At 40.3% G+C, this 14754-nt stretch overlaps 1 protein-coding gene across 1 annotated transcript; it reads left to right on the top strand.

The window, feature by feature from the left end:
* The first annotated feature begins 3485 nt into the window (after positions 1 to 3485).
* Positions 3486 to 13103, top strand: LOC104599083 (RNA-binding (RRM/RBD/RNP motifs) family protein). Its single transcript, XM_088897720.1, has 9 exons — positions 3486 to 3700; positions 3794 to 3973; positions 4064 to 4139; positions 5302 to 5431; positions 8115 to 8229; positions 11410 to 11501; positions 12119 to 12188; positions 12350 to 12436; positions 12846 to 13103. The coding sequence occupies exons 1-9, from the start codon at positions 3581 to 3583 to the stop codon at positions 12957 to 12959; spliced, it is 984 nt and encodes a 327-aa protein (XP_088753846.1). The 5' UTR covers positions 3486 to 3580; the 3' UTR covers positions 12960 to 13103.
* Positions 13104 to 14754: the final 1651 nt, after the last annotated feature.

Raw genomic sequence — 14754 nt, 5'->3', positions numbered from 1 at the left:
CTGACCTCCCCCAAGTATGTAGCTAGCTTACTCTTCTTCAGGCTACACTGGGGGTTCAGGACGGTTTGGCTCCTCTGATCCTCCGAGCTGGAAGCTGTCATCTCCACATCGTTAGTAGAGCTCTCGGAGACCTCGACAACAGCTTCAGCAGGATGAGCCCCGGCAGTAGCAGCGTTGGCCTCGACAACGCTTTCTCTAGCAAGTTTGGTGGGCTCGGCGGGCTTAACGGCAGGTTCCGCCATCACCTCGGGCCCCTTAGGCACAGCCCCCTCTTCCAAGTCGATGACGGGCGCGGCTGCCACCTCGGGCCCCGAGGCAGAAGTCTGCGGAAGTCGAGGCTAGGCTGAATCTTGCGGGGACCCAACGCACGCCTTCTTTGCCACGCGTTTCTTCCTCTTCATCTGGTGGAAGAGCTTCTGGTTGTCTATTTTCTCCGCCTCCATGGGACCTGCGGTGAAACACGACATCAGCAACCCGAAGCAAATATATGAGCGGAAAGCCGAAGTGGGGAAAACCTACCCAGACCCAAGCCCGCTCGGACGAGCTTCTCCTCAGAAGTGAAGTCTTTATAATGCAACCCGAGCTAAGCCAGTGACTGGAGCTCCTTCTTGAACGGCTATCCTCCAATCGGTGGGGAAGGGCCACCTCGTACTGCTCCGAACTACGAAGTAGTCCCGCTTCCAAGCTGGGACTTTGCTTGGGAGCTTGTGCATGAGTTTGAAACCCGGGCGGGGGGACAGGTAGTAGGACCGCCTATGCCCGGGGAGAGCACCCAAAGCGCTCTTCTTTATAGCCAAAATTGTATTGAGAACATCTAAATCTATGAAGAGGGAACGATCAAAGCAAAGAGAAATGGACCCCACCACATTTCGTATGGAGTTCGGGTGGAGTTGGTCCAGGGTGATGTTAAAGTGTACAAACACCTCAACGATCAAAGGGTGAAGTGGAAGTCTGAGCCCGGCTATCAGTTGCTCCCTGAAGATCACGATCTCGTTGGGACCGTGCTCCCATGGGAAGTTGCCGGTGGGAACACTATATGAGTACTCGTTAGGGAGGCGGAACCTCTGTATGAGGTCCTGAAGCCTCTCCGAGGTCATTATGGAAGGCCCGAACTGATATGCTTCCCGACCTCGGTGGGAGGTGGATGCCAAATGACCCGAAGCCACCCGTACTTCGGACGGCTGGGTAGCAGAGGAGACATCCCGAGCCGAGGTACCTTCCTCGGGCTCGTCAATGAGACTGTCTACACTAGACAACATACCGAACTAAAAGAAAGAAACAAACTAGAAGGGAAAAAGGAAGCTCGGGAGGACTCACCAAAGAAACACAATCGGACTGGAAGAACAGAACGAACTGGAGGACCCGAGCTAAGAGACCCCTGGCGCAAGCTCAAACGCTAACGCCGAAAGCTTTGTGACGAAGAAAATGGCCAAGGGACCCCCTATTTATAGCCGCAACCACGGGTTCTTCGAGGTGAAAATGATTTAGCGCATTTTTGACGTCTGCGAAGTCCAAGTCGCATGAAGTCTGCGCATAATCTGGACGCGACTCAAATCTCTTTTTGGTCGAGCCGGGCGCTAGACTGGTACAGCTGGACGGAACGCGCAACAACGCAGCTAAAATACCGATGCCAAATCCACCCGGCGCGTCATGACCTCCCCGCATTGGGTCACCGCCGCCAGCGCAGGGAATGGGGGGCAATTGATGGAGGGTGATTTGGCCCGACCTCGTAGCTCAGGTACACGTGGGCGTGACCTTGCTCAAACAGTGACTCAGCATGACAGCGCAACGGACGTGAGCACAACTCAAAGGGAAAGCCCCGCCGAGTTCAGCACGGCAACTCGATAGGTAAACTACTCGCCGAAAGTCGCCTTGCCCGCACCTCCTCCCCGGGGTTAAGGCACTTCGGGGGGTCCCGAGTTCGGGGCACCCTGACCCCTTTTGAGACCCGAGCTCCTCCCAATGGACCTCGAGCCACTCCCAAGCAAGAACGCACCGATTCTTCTCCGGACGCCCCGAGGCACAAAGACCTCGAGTCGGCTAGCTCGGCATAACCGACTACAAGCAGCCTGTTACTCAAAGGATAGCCCAGTTCAAGGTAATTCACAGGAGAACAGTTCGGTATACCATAGGAGGGCTTCTTGCCTGACCGCCGTACCCGACAAACTTGTGGACAACAGGCATGTCCCCCTCGCCGCGCCTGCCACCTTTAGAAAGGCATCCCACACCTGACAGATACGTACCCTGCACAACGGCCCCGCATGTGCCACCTCAGCCCTGCCTGTAATGGCTGTGGCAGACTGACAGTGGCGGTTATACCTGCCCTGTCAGAGGTCAGAGGGCCTGAAGCAACGGAATTCAGTTATAAGGGGCTTAATCTCAAGGAACAAGGTATCTTCAATCACGCGCGCAACCTGCACTCTTAGCCTTCGTTTTCCTTCAGCTTCTTACACACAATACTAACTTAAGCATCGGAGCATTCCCGCCGAGAAACCCCCCGGGAGTTCTTCCTCTTTACTCTCGTTTTAGGTACCTTTCAAGAGCCACGCGAGTGCCAGATAGGAGTGACCGGATTGCGCTACATCACTTTAGATCAACGAAGAGATCTTTACCGTTATATTCCGAAGGTTGTCGAGCAAGCTTTTCCTCGAGATAGATGAATAGAAAGAGAAGGAAGACGGGGATAAGACAAAAAGGTGAAAATCTAATGGAAGGGAGACGTATTGTGATTCAAACGCAACATGTGTCAAAAATAAGCCTTTCGTAAGCACTCCAATTGTTATAAGAATATAGTTAAATAGATTAGATAGTTAGATATGCATGCTATATGTCAGGCCCAGTCTGGTCCGGTCCGTATAGACTTAGATCGGGCTTAGACCTATTCATGGGCCGGGTAGTCCGATGGCTCGGCCCGCACCCTGGTTGGGCTTGGTCATGTAATTAGGCCCATGGGCCTGACCTCGGGCCTAACACAGTAAGCCCAACTGTGTTTCGGGTCGGGCTCGGGATTTGTCAAAAAAGCTCGGCCCGACTCAATATTATATATTTTATAAAATACATAATATGTATTTTATATATTATATAAAATATATAAATAATATAATATTTATTAAAAAATATATATTTATAAATTAATATATATATTTTTTATTTTTTTCTTTATAATTTCTCTCTCTCTATTCAGTCGCTTCAGCGATAGTAACAGCATGGGCTAAATTTCGGGCTCAGGCCTAGACCTGGGCTTCGGGCTTTTTATGAGGGCCGGGCTTGGGCTCGGGCCTTAGTAAAATTTGTTAATACATAGTGAAAGCCCGGCCCGGCCCGGCCCGGCCCATGAACAGGTCTAGTCGGGCTTATGTTTCAGACCCATAACTCCGGGTCGGGCCGGGCCGGGGCCTACACTATGTTCCTTGTCATATGTACAGAGCCCGGCCCGGCCCGATTACCCTCTACTCTCTAGAAATTAGAAAAGCCAAGCTAGAATCGAACTCGTGTTACTTTGCTCAACGAAAACCTCGTGGTTCGACAAATTGGAAGTAGAGAGAACGCCCACTCTGCTAGTGCTAGGGTTTTAACGGCCATGGCGGGTGCGGGAATCCATCCTTACCATCAACAGTGGCCGCCAGCGCCTGCTGCTCCTCCTCCTCCTCCGCCTCCTCCAATGCCCGTTGAAAACCCTCCCCGTCCTACCACAGACGAGGTAACCTCTTTTGTTGTTTGTTTCTTTTCTTTTCTAATCTTAATCCGGATGCATGGTTTTGCCCATGAACTGATATTTGATACTTGTTTTCAGGTTCGGACGATCTTTATATCTGGTCTTCCGGAAGATGTAAAGGAAAGAGAGCTACAAAACCTTCTAAGATGGTTACCAGGTTACGAGGCTTCGCAAGTGAATTATAAGGGGGAGCAGCCAATGGGATTTGCTCTTTTTTCAACTGCTCAGCTTGCAATGGCAGCCAAAGATGCTCTTCAGGTAGGATTTGCTTCAAAACTTTAAGAATTTATTTGTTCTTTTCAGTTATGGATTGTATGAAATGAAATTTGTTTTCTTTTCGTCGCTTAGGACATGGTTTTTGATGCGGAATCTAAGTCTGTATTGCATACCGAGATGGCAAAGAAGAATCTTTTTGTTAAAAGAGGTGAGTTTTCAATTATTTGGGGCTTTATTTTATTTGGCGATTTATTTCCCGATGGGCAGGGTAAGTTTACCCCCCTCTGGATGGTTTAGTTTTTCTGGGTGCTTTAATTAATAGTCTGTCCTCTGCTCCATTTCTTGGAGGGCTTTGTTTGCTAGCTCTCCCCTTTATTTGAGGATTATAGCTATTTGATTGATTTCTCTCTTCCGCACCGGCTACCTTTGTTTTTTACTTGAATGTGGTGGAAAAAGCTAAAATTTTATTTTGCCTTCCTTTCCTTTTTAGTTTGAAACAAATACAAATTCAATAAAGTTTTTATTGCCTTTGAATGAACAAAGGAGAATCAAATAATGGACACTAAACAGTTAAAGGGAAATTTAAAGAGATGAAATAATTAGTCTTACATCTCCACTTGAACCATGGTTGGTCTAACTAGTCACTAGTAACGTGTCATCATTAATAAGGAAGATCATGGACTCACACCATACAATAACTTTGAGCAAAAACATCTTCAATAGAATGGAAGGGGGTCTTACATCATTGCTCCATGCAAATTTATTCTAGTATTTTTTTGATAGCTAACAAGAAAATTTATTCTAGTCTTATAAATTAGTTGATATATTTCAGGTATGTCTTGAAGTATCAATATTCGTAGTAATGGTTACAGTATTATTTATCAGTAGTAGCTTTTATTGTTGATAGGAGAGGGGAAATAATTGCTGTTTGTGAGTTTGTCACACTTTAGTATTCCCTGATACAATCTTAGCAATAATGGCTGTTTGTCACACTTTCGTGTTCCATGATACAATCTTGGTTGAAACCCATGCAAACTGCCAAATAGATTGACAGTTTGAGAACCATCTTCTATCACTTAGCTGGGTTGTGGTAAGACATTCTGAGGTTTATAAATTTCCAAAGACGTGATACAAATTGCTTTCTTTATACCTTTATTAATCAAGTGAAAGAAAGAGGAGTTATTCAGTCTTTCAGTTTCAAGCGAATGTGTTACTTGCAGTTGCAGTTTGGGCTCAATAATAACGAATATAATGATATAAATACGTAACGCTTTTCAAAATCGTGCTTTCATGTTGCTATTCACTATTGGATGTAGTTATCTAACTAGATACATTTTAATATTTTAATGCTACTTGCATTTAATATACAGGTGTAGTAGCAGATTCAAGTTCCTTTGATCAAAGTAAACGCTTGAGAACTGGTGGTGATTATACACATACAGGTTATCCAAGTCCATCTCCATTTCACCCTCCTCCGCCGCCTGTTTGGGGACCACAGGGGTAAGAATTTATTTATCTTTTAGTCAATCTATTGTTTAGAGATCTCGCAATAAAGGATCAAAGAGCAAAGTTGCTTCCTGAAAGGGAAGCATGAAGAGTGAGTTGCCACCAACTAATTAGGTACAGTTGGGCATCGAAATAAATTAACACAAAATTGACTCCATTATATTCTGTAAACATGAGTTCTAGGCAAGGGGATTCTCAGTGATTTAATAGGTGCGCCTTAGGCACGCCTAAGTGCACAAGTGAGGGGTTTGCATCTTGCCTAGGCCCACTCACAGCCCCTTTGAAAACGTTTGTGCCTAGTGTGCCTTGCACCTCAGCATGGGTGTGAGCCTTGGTTAAATTTTGTGCTTTTTGAAGCATGGTGATTGGGTCGGGGGCTCTGCCCTTGGGCCACCCATCCAAGCCTCTTGTGGCAAGTCCAAACAAGTCCATGTTAGGGTCTTAAATTCATAATCCTTACATCATTGCCAAAAATGGTTTTATAATTTTAATTATAGTTCCTTATCTTTTAAAACATGTCATATTAAGAGAAATGAATGAACAACGTTAAAAGATAAGTGGCACAGACAGATAAGCCTCGCTATTCAGCCTCTTACAATTTTCAGTTTGGGTATCAGATGGGAATAGACTTACTTGTGAAGGTGCCCAAGGACTTGAGCCTTGGGATCCAGGGGCATCAATTTGCAATTGATGTTTACCCACTTGAGTTCAGTGGTGAGACTTGGTCCTGGGTGTCCAAGGTCCCTCAGGCTGGAATATATTAATTCTGGACTTCTTGGTTAGTGGTCAACCTTGTTACCTAACTAGGCTTCGGCCCAAGGTTCCTCAGGCTGCTGGATTGCAATCCATTATGAAGGCTGTAGCTCTTGGCAGCCAATTTTGTTATAGTTGGGCTTGGAGCCCACGAGCTAGGTTCAAGAATCCCCTATTTGGTAATGCTGTCCATTCATTCATCCTAATAAAATATTTTCTTAAAAGCAATTAAAACTATAAAATCATTATTTTTTGTGTGAAAACTCAGAACTTAAGACCCTAACATGGACTTGTTTGGGCTTGCCTCGAGGGGCGTGGCGCAAAGGCGGCTTGTAGAATTAGGAATGTAATATGTCACATTAGCTAATTGATTTAATTGAGAAAAAAAGATATTGTGGGTTTTATATGCTTGAAAATGTTTTAAGTGTTTGATTTCATTTTTAAATTCTCATTTGAATTTGCTTTACATATTATGTTTATGTATTTTAATTTTAGATAATAGGTTTTTTAAAACATTTATTTTAAAATTTAAGTTAATATTTTTATTAATATTATGTTTTATAATTTTTTTGATTTTTCTTTTGAAATTTTTGGCATTTTTTTGAATTTTTTGACGTTTTTTATTTTTTAGCTTTTTTTTTTTTAACTTGTGCGCCTTGCCTCAAAAAGGCGCCTCGCCTTGCACCTTGCGATTCAGGCGCAAAATGGCCCTTGCGCCTTTCGCTTTTAAAACACTGTCCCTACTCAAGAAGTGCTTGGGAGATGGTGATGTGGTCTGTCCCTCCTTGGCAAGCTTCACTGGAGAAGGCCACCTTAAAGTTGAACCCCTGAAAATTATTGATTTTTGCTGGGTCTGATCTGGGTATAAAATTTTACAAGAATCCAAGGTTGTTTGGACTAACCCTCCAGTTGAGGATGCCACATGGGAACCATACCTACACCTTCAGGCTTCAGCACCAATTTCCACATGTTGACGTTGTGGACAAGGCCCATATCAAGAAGGGGGGAACTGTTAGTGTCCAGCCTATTACCACTGGCCCAAACCTCCCAGTTCAGTAAGTGTTCACTTGAAGGCCACATCAGCCAACAGGCCGGCTAAGGATGTTACAGCCTAGAGGTGATTCAGTTACATGTTGACAGTGATATTTACGTGAGGGAGCTCATATATAATTGGCTCTTCTCGGCCTAATAATGAGCGAGATTTGCCCTAATTTCCCATCTGTCTTTTCTTCTTCTCCAAGGAGGGTGAGCTTCCCTCAAAGAAGCTCCTGGGTTGGGCAGTAACCCATTAGAAATCTTCCTCTGGTGCATTATTGTTAGTAGTGTGCTCTGTATTCTTGTCAATAATGATTAGGTAGGTCATTATTTGTAATAGTTTGCCCTTCATAACTGCATCTTCATGTGGTAAATTGTCTGTCAGATTGGTTATAACAATAGAAATCTGACTTGATAGTTAGGAAAGCACCTGTACAAGGATATTTTGAATTCCTATGTTCATTGTTAATGATGACTTTTTTTTGTCTATTGACAATAAAGTGAGGCTTTGATGTATCAAAAGGTTCCTAGAAAATACAAATGCCTTGTTATTGCCAATAATGTGTGAATTATTCATTAACGAGTAAACAGTTTCCCAGGGAGTAGAAAAATGGGGGGGGGGGTGTGCTGTGGAGAAGTGGAGTAACTACTTTGTAGTGTTTTTTAATTATACATCTATTCTTAATGATTGGTTCAACATGAATTTTCATCTCATTTAGATGTTTCTGAGTTGTTAGCATGCTTCTAGTTAATTATTTAATTATACATTGTAATGTTCTTTAATTATACATATATTCTTAATGATTGGTTCAACATGATTTTTCATCTCATTTAGATGTTTCTGAGTTGTTAACATGCTTCTAGTTAATTATTTTTTATTTGGACTAAGGTACATGGCTCCAGCTCCTCCACCGTATGATCCATATGGAGGTTACCCTGTTCCTCCAGTACCAATGCCTACACCTGCTCCTGTGCCAGCTCCTAGTGGTTATGCACCTGTTCAGGTGATAACATATATCACTTGTCTCCTTGATTTGCACACACATTTGATACTTGGCCTTATGTGCATCTTGTCGTCATATTAAACATGTTTCTCTTAATTTTCTGCTTCATGGTCTTTGCTGTTAATACTTTCTTTTAAAATATTGAATCTGATCTATTTTTTAAATTTTGGCATGACTTATTATCTTGTTTGCTAATCTAAGATTTATTTGAGCCACTGCAAATGTTTGCTCTTATTTGTCTTATCATAATTATACAAATAAAATGAGTTTTTTAAAGATGAAGCATGGTTAAAGTATTGATACACATCATACCATATTGTATGATGTATATCAATTTTAAGGGCTACCAAAATGCCAAATACCGGGTCAGAGCCTTTTAATAGGTTTAAACATTAATAAATATCTTAGTATATCTACTTATAAATATAGAAACTGAAAAGTTAAATAAGGAGTATCAATTGTTGATATGTTATTTTTGTGTATCTAGAGTATTGATACTTTGAACCATGAGATGAAATGATTATCTTGTTCAGTGTTTTAAAAGGTGTGGGAGGCGTATGCCTCGAGGTGTGCCTCCAGGTGAGGTGCCCCCAAAACACCCTGAGGCATATGCCAGAGGCAATGACATCTCTGAGGTGCCTCATATACCTTTTTCATGAGGCGTGCTAGAGGTGTATGCCTCGTGTGCCTCACACACCTCATATAAAAAGACGAGAAAAAAGGAAAAAAAGAAAAGAAAGCAAAGGGAAAGAAAAAGAAAGAAAGGGAGGAAAAAAGAGAAAAGAAAGAAAAGAAAAGGGGAAGGGAAGGAGGCTTGCACCTTCTTATATAAAAGATTTTTATTAAAAATAAAGAAAAATGATATACTCCTTCCACTTCCTCCTTGTGCATGGGGATGTTGGTGGAACTGTGTTTTGGCATTGTTCCATCAGGAAGGCATTTCCACTTTGGTCTTCTTACACTTAGTGGCACTTGCACGTTTTTAAACTACAGTAAACAATTGTGCATTGGGCAATGTGCGAAAATACCTCACTTTCCTGATTTCTAATGCTATAATTCAGGTAAAATGTTGAGACTTACTGTGGTACCAAACACCCTCTAGGAATGGGGCAAATCCTAATTGATGAAAGACTAGGACTTCAAGACAAATCCTAGTTGTATTGGGAATATGACAAATCCTACTTACCTTATAATTTTGTCTTTGACCTAGCTAGTAACATAATTTTGATTTGCTAACACTACTCCTAATCCAATTAGGAAAACTAAGTCTGTAATTAGGAAACCCCACCCCTAATCTAACTGCGAAAGCTTCTAAGAAGTCAAATAATCAGAAAGTAGCTAGTGAGGATTTAAAGCAAATCTGCTACTACCCATAAATACATAGAATCAATTCAAAGACACAATTCAGGAGCTACTTTGACTGTATCTCAGATTTGAAACCTTGGACATGTATGTTCCTGTATCATCCTATCTAAAGTTCTTAATAGGACATGTAGATTCTGTTTATCTTTTTGAATCAATGTAAATACACAATGACATAAATTACAGTTGTGAGTTTATTCTTTTCCTGAAGCCTTCAGTTCTTGATTATGACCTTCTACTTTGTTGAGATTATTTTTGTATGCAGAGAAGCAAGTCAACCAGTTGTTCTTTTGACTTTTTGCAACATTGTATATGTTGATATTAAAGTTCTTTGTAGTGAGCTTTAATACCATATTTAAAAATGCTTGGGGCTGTAGATATGAAAGTTAAGATTTAATTATTCATATTTGGAAAATCTAAAAAATCAAGAAATTTTTCTAGAAACATTAAAGTAGTTACTAAACCTTCATGAGATCTCTATAAGAAATATAATGGATCATTTAAGGTTCAAAAAACCATAACAAAGAACTGCAATACTCAAATAGGAAAAAAATATTTTTGTATGCAGAAAAGCCCTCAGGTGTAGGGATTTCCTTCTCTCTATTTCCCTTAGGATCATTAATTAATGATAAAAAAGGGAATAGTTTTCAATGCGCCAAGGCAAAACTATTCGACAAGGAAGCAATTAGTTGCCTAGGCGTTGCTTAATGTTCAAAGAAGGATGGAATAAGGGGCCAAGCCCTTGTTTTTGTTGTAGAAATGTCAACAAAAGAAGGGGTGGAGGCCCTGTTCTTGTTATATAAAAAAGAAAGCAAGAATAAAAACCTCAGAAATAATGGAGAACAAGGAGAGGAGCCCCTGTTTTTTTGTTCCAGAAGAAGAAAAGAAGGGGCGGAGCCGAGCCTCTGGTTTTGCTCCAGAATAAAAGAAAGGGTGGAGCCCCTGTTTTTGTTCCAAAAAAGAACAAGAAAAAGAGGAACCCCTATTTTTGCTCCAGAAGAAGGGGTTGAGCATACCTTCTATGATTGTTGATTTTACTTGTTTCTTCAAAGACTTGGAAAGTTCGAATTACTATCCACATTTCTTCAGCCTTTGAATAGCTATCAAAACCCTATTGACATTAGAAACTAATAAAAAATATGCTATGTATGAAAGAAATAAAAAGAACAATTCAGTGTATCATACTTAATATAATAAGCTCAAAATATAAAAAATATAAGAAGAAAATTTAAAAACTTGAAGAGTTTATATATAAATGCCATGGCGTTTGGGCGAAGCGATTCCCAGAAAGCACCTACGTGCCTAGGTGTCGCCTTGACAACTATGGAAAAGGGTTAATCAGGATGCATTAGCGGTTTAAGCAGACCTTGTGAAGGTTGAAGTTACATTGGATGTTTATATGGACATTTACGAAATATGGAGTTCACTGCATGGTAGTCTTTTTATGGAGGCATAAGAAAGTTCTGTATAATCATGTCATTCATTGAGAATGCATAAACTCTGACCATCTGCTTGGAGATATGCACTAACGAATGCTTTTGAGGGATTTCTTCTTTCAATGATAAAAGAAGCGTTTTCCTTAATAGGTGGTTCTTCTGGAATTGTTTACATCTAATAGGGCTATTATGATTGATGATAGCTCAGCATATCTCATTTTATATTCCTTTTCCTTGAGAAAGGGTAGAACCAGTGTTGCATGTTTTGCATGTGTTACACCAATTTTCTTGTTGAAGATTCATGACATTCATTTCTTGTCTGTCTAATTGATTTGGTAGGAGGTAAAAATATTGATTCTATCTTTTCTTGTTTCCTCTGCAGAACACAAAAGACAATCCTCCTTGCAACACTCTCTTTATAGGCAATCTTGGAGAGAATGTAATTGAGGAAGAACTGAGGAATCTTTTCAGTGTGTATGGATCTTTTTTGTCTTTTACCAATTTATGATATGTGCATTTCCTATTGCTTTTATGATTTGCATTCCCAACATTGTGTGCACTTTATGCCCAATTAATATCATAATTCCAGTAGTCTTGAACTTTTCTGTTTTTCTTTACTCTATTCATTTATTAATTAATTTATTTTTTTGATGGGTGATATTGGAGTTAAGAGAGATCCTGACTGGGTATAGGAGGAAGAAATTTACATATCGATTATCTATAAACCTAACTGTCCACTTTAAAGAAATGTTAGAACATGCTTGGGAACCCATAGAAACATTTGCAATCAAACTTGTGAAGAAACTGAAAAATTACACTACAGTGGCCAAATCTTTTGTAACAGAAAACCATAAAGTTTGCTTCCCCATTACTGTTACCCATGTACAAGGCATTCACCCTCTTTTAATTGACAAGTCCTTGGGTTCTGCACTGATGAGAAGCCAGTTTGAAAGTTCAAGGCTACAAATTTATTGTTAACTTGTTTACCTTAAGTTTTCTTAATTCCCATTGCCAATCTGTTTTTACTTTGTTTTGCTTGTTTTCTCCCAGGATTTTGTATTTGATTTCCTTTTTTATGTTATTATATGCAGCCAACCTGGTTTTAAGCAAATGAAGGTTTTGAGGCAGGAAAGAAATACAGTATGCTTCATTGAATTTGATGTGAGTAGATAGATATATTTATATCATTTTAAAAGTTGTTCAAGTTTTCTGCTTTGACAAAATTAAAATTAGACTTTTGTTTATGATAGGCAGTAATCCTATATGCCTCTTCATTCCATATTGAAGATTTTATTTGACCTATGATCATGTTGGCTATGCAGGATGTAAACAGTGCCACCAATGTTCATCACAACTTGCAAGGTGCAGTTATCCCCAGTTCTGGACGTGGTGGCATGCGAATCCAATATCCTTTGTTTACCTTGTAGTTTGGTTTTTGGTGCTAAATTTCCCCACTCTTTATTTTCCTATTATTTTCATCTTCTGTTAGGCTATGAATTGTTGTCTACCGCTTCAGATGTTGATGATCAGTTGAGGCTGTTTCATTGGCCTGAAACAGTCACCACCCATTCTATAACTTGTAAAAGGAGAAATCCATTTGTCAATTTTAGGTAATGGAATTCATTGTCTGGAGGGTGAACTAGAAAACTCAAAAGCCATTTAGATCTTGTTTCCAAGGTTTGTCTAGTCTAATTGAGCAGGCGGACTCCTCAGACTTGGATATGGGTTTCGTTTAAATATTCTCACTGTTTCTGCCTTCTCTTTTTATTCAATTACGTTATTTTTATTCTTTGTTTTACTTGACATTTGGAAACATATTCAAAGAACCCGTTTGGGAGAAGGAAGGATTCAAGCAACCCTATTGCTGCTCCTGATGCCAATGCCAATGCCAATGCAAATGGTGTTCCTCCACTAGCACTAACTTACCAGTAGCTGAAGGGATGTATTCTGCTCTTTTTCTTCCTAATGAGTTATAGGAAAAGAACAATTACTACTACATGGTAGGATGCATCATGCAGCTGTTGCATGCATTATGAACGCATGTGGTGATGCCATGAACAACCAGTGGGTCCATATCGCTAGAGGATTGACTGTTTATCAAAGATATGCATTTGCTGGCATCCAAGAACTGAATGAATGGTTAGGTTTCATGTTTGTTTGTTTTGTTGGGAAGGATTTAGGTCCATATTTTTGGACTTTGTGCAGGGACTCCATCTTGACTATATTGTGCATTGTCATTAGGAATATAACACTTTTGATAGGCAACTCTGCCATTTCTCTCTTCCTTGTAGGTTTTCATTCCATGTTTTATGAAAGTTCTCTAATTTCATTTCATGTCATGAGATGGTTAAGGTATGAACATTCTGGATCATGTCATCGGTTCATGATTCTTGTGGTCGCCTGCATATCTCTATATTATTCTTAAAAAGTACAATTGATCAGTCTTGCACACAACTGGTTTTCTTGCTGTCAACCTCTAGGTTCTTAGGCATTGAACAATAAGCCAAAGAATGTGAGAAATATATGATGCTTTTTGTATTCAGGATTTTCTTATGGGGACTTCATCTTGGCCATAACTTTTGTTGACATTACGAATGACATTTTAGTGGCATCTTTTATCACGTCATTCTCACTCCATGTCATTTGGGGAAGTGGTTCCAAGTTCCATGCCATGTCATGACATAATTGAAGCTGGATAATATCATTGGTCCATAGTCCTCATCACAATGGTTTGAGCAGCATCTCTTCATACATTCATCCACAAAACATCTGTCCAAGTTTATCACGGAACTGAATTTGATGCTTCTAACCTCCAGGCTCTTGAAACATTTATTCAACAATCCAAACAAATGGCAGAAATATATGATGCTGTGATTTCTATGCAGGATTTATCTTAAGACTGAAAATTCTGAGCTGCATTTGCTCCAACAATGATTTCAGGGATGTTGCTGCACCACTTCAGTTTCAGGTAACTTTTTCCTAACCAGGCACCGTTACAGGGCACTGCAGATTGACTTGATGGATTATCTAGGATAAAAAAAAATTGTTACCATCTTCTGAAGCTGCACCTAGTTTTGAGGTTTCAAGCCGCTTTTATTTGCCAATCATTAAAAGTAGATTGTATGAAGCCAACTTTTCCTCGGTCTTTTTTCCTTTTAATTTTTGACACCTAAACTTTGTGGGGACAATTAAGGTAAGCTCCAAGTTCTTGTATTTTGGTCGATGCATGACCCAATTGTACAGGGATAACGTAGGCATAGAAAATAGGGTGAAACACTTTCTATCTGCCTGTTCCACCAAATGAGAATTTTAGGGGGTTGTTCGCCAACATGAATATATTGGTTTTCCATTTTTCGGATTTTGAAAACATCACATCAAAGAAATAAGTAAATAGAAGAGAATAAATGGAAATGCTTTCACGTAGTTGATTTTTCCATTCTTGGAGGCAGTGAAAACATTTACAGTTTGATTCAGAAAAATATCTTTTCCCTGGTGAGAAAATATGAAGACAATCAGAATCTCTCTGAAATGCACCATGCTAAGAAGTAAAACAATAGACTGCAAAGTGTTCTGAGACTAGAAATTCAAGACTGCATACATTTTTTTTTCGGATTTTGAAAAGAAATTTATACAAACAACAATGTGAGCTCAAGATTCGGACTTAGGGTGGGCTATCCCAAGTTGTGTAGCTCGTTTGCCCACAAATGGGGGTAGTAGCCCTTTCCTC

The sequence above is a fragment of the Nelumbo nucifera genome, chromosome 2, assembly GCF_055504915.1.
Source record: "Nelumbo nucifera cultivar China Antique chromosome 2, China Antique-T2T, whole genome shotgun sequence".
Classification (NCBI taxonomy): Eukaryota; Viridiplantae; Streptophyta; class Magnoliopsida; order Proteales; family Nelumbonaceae; genus Nelumbo; species Nelumbo nucifera.
The sequence above is the reverse complement of the archived record's forward strand: the minus strand, read 5'-3'. Positions and strand labels throughout refer to the sequence as shown.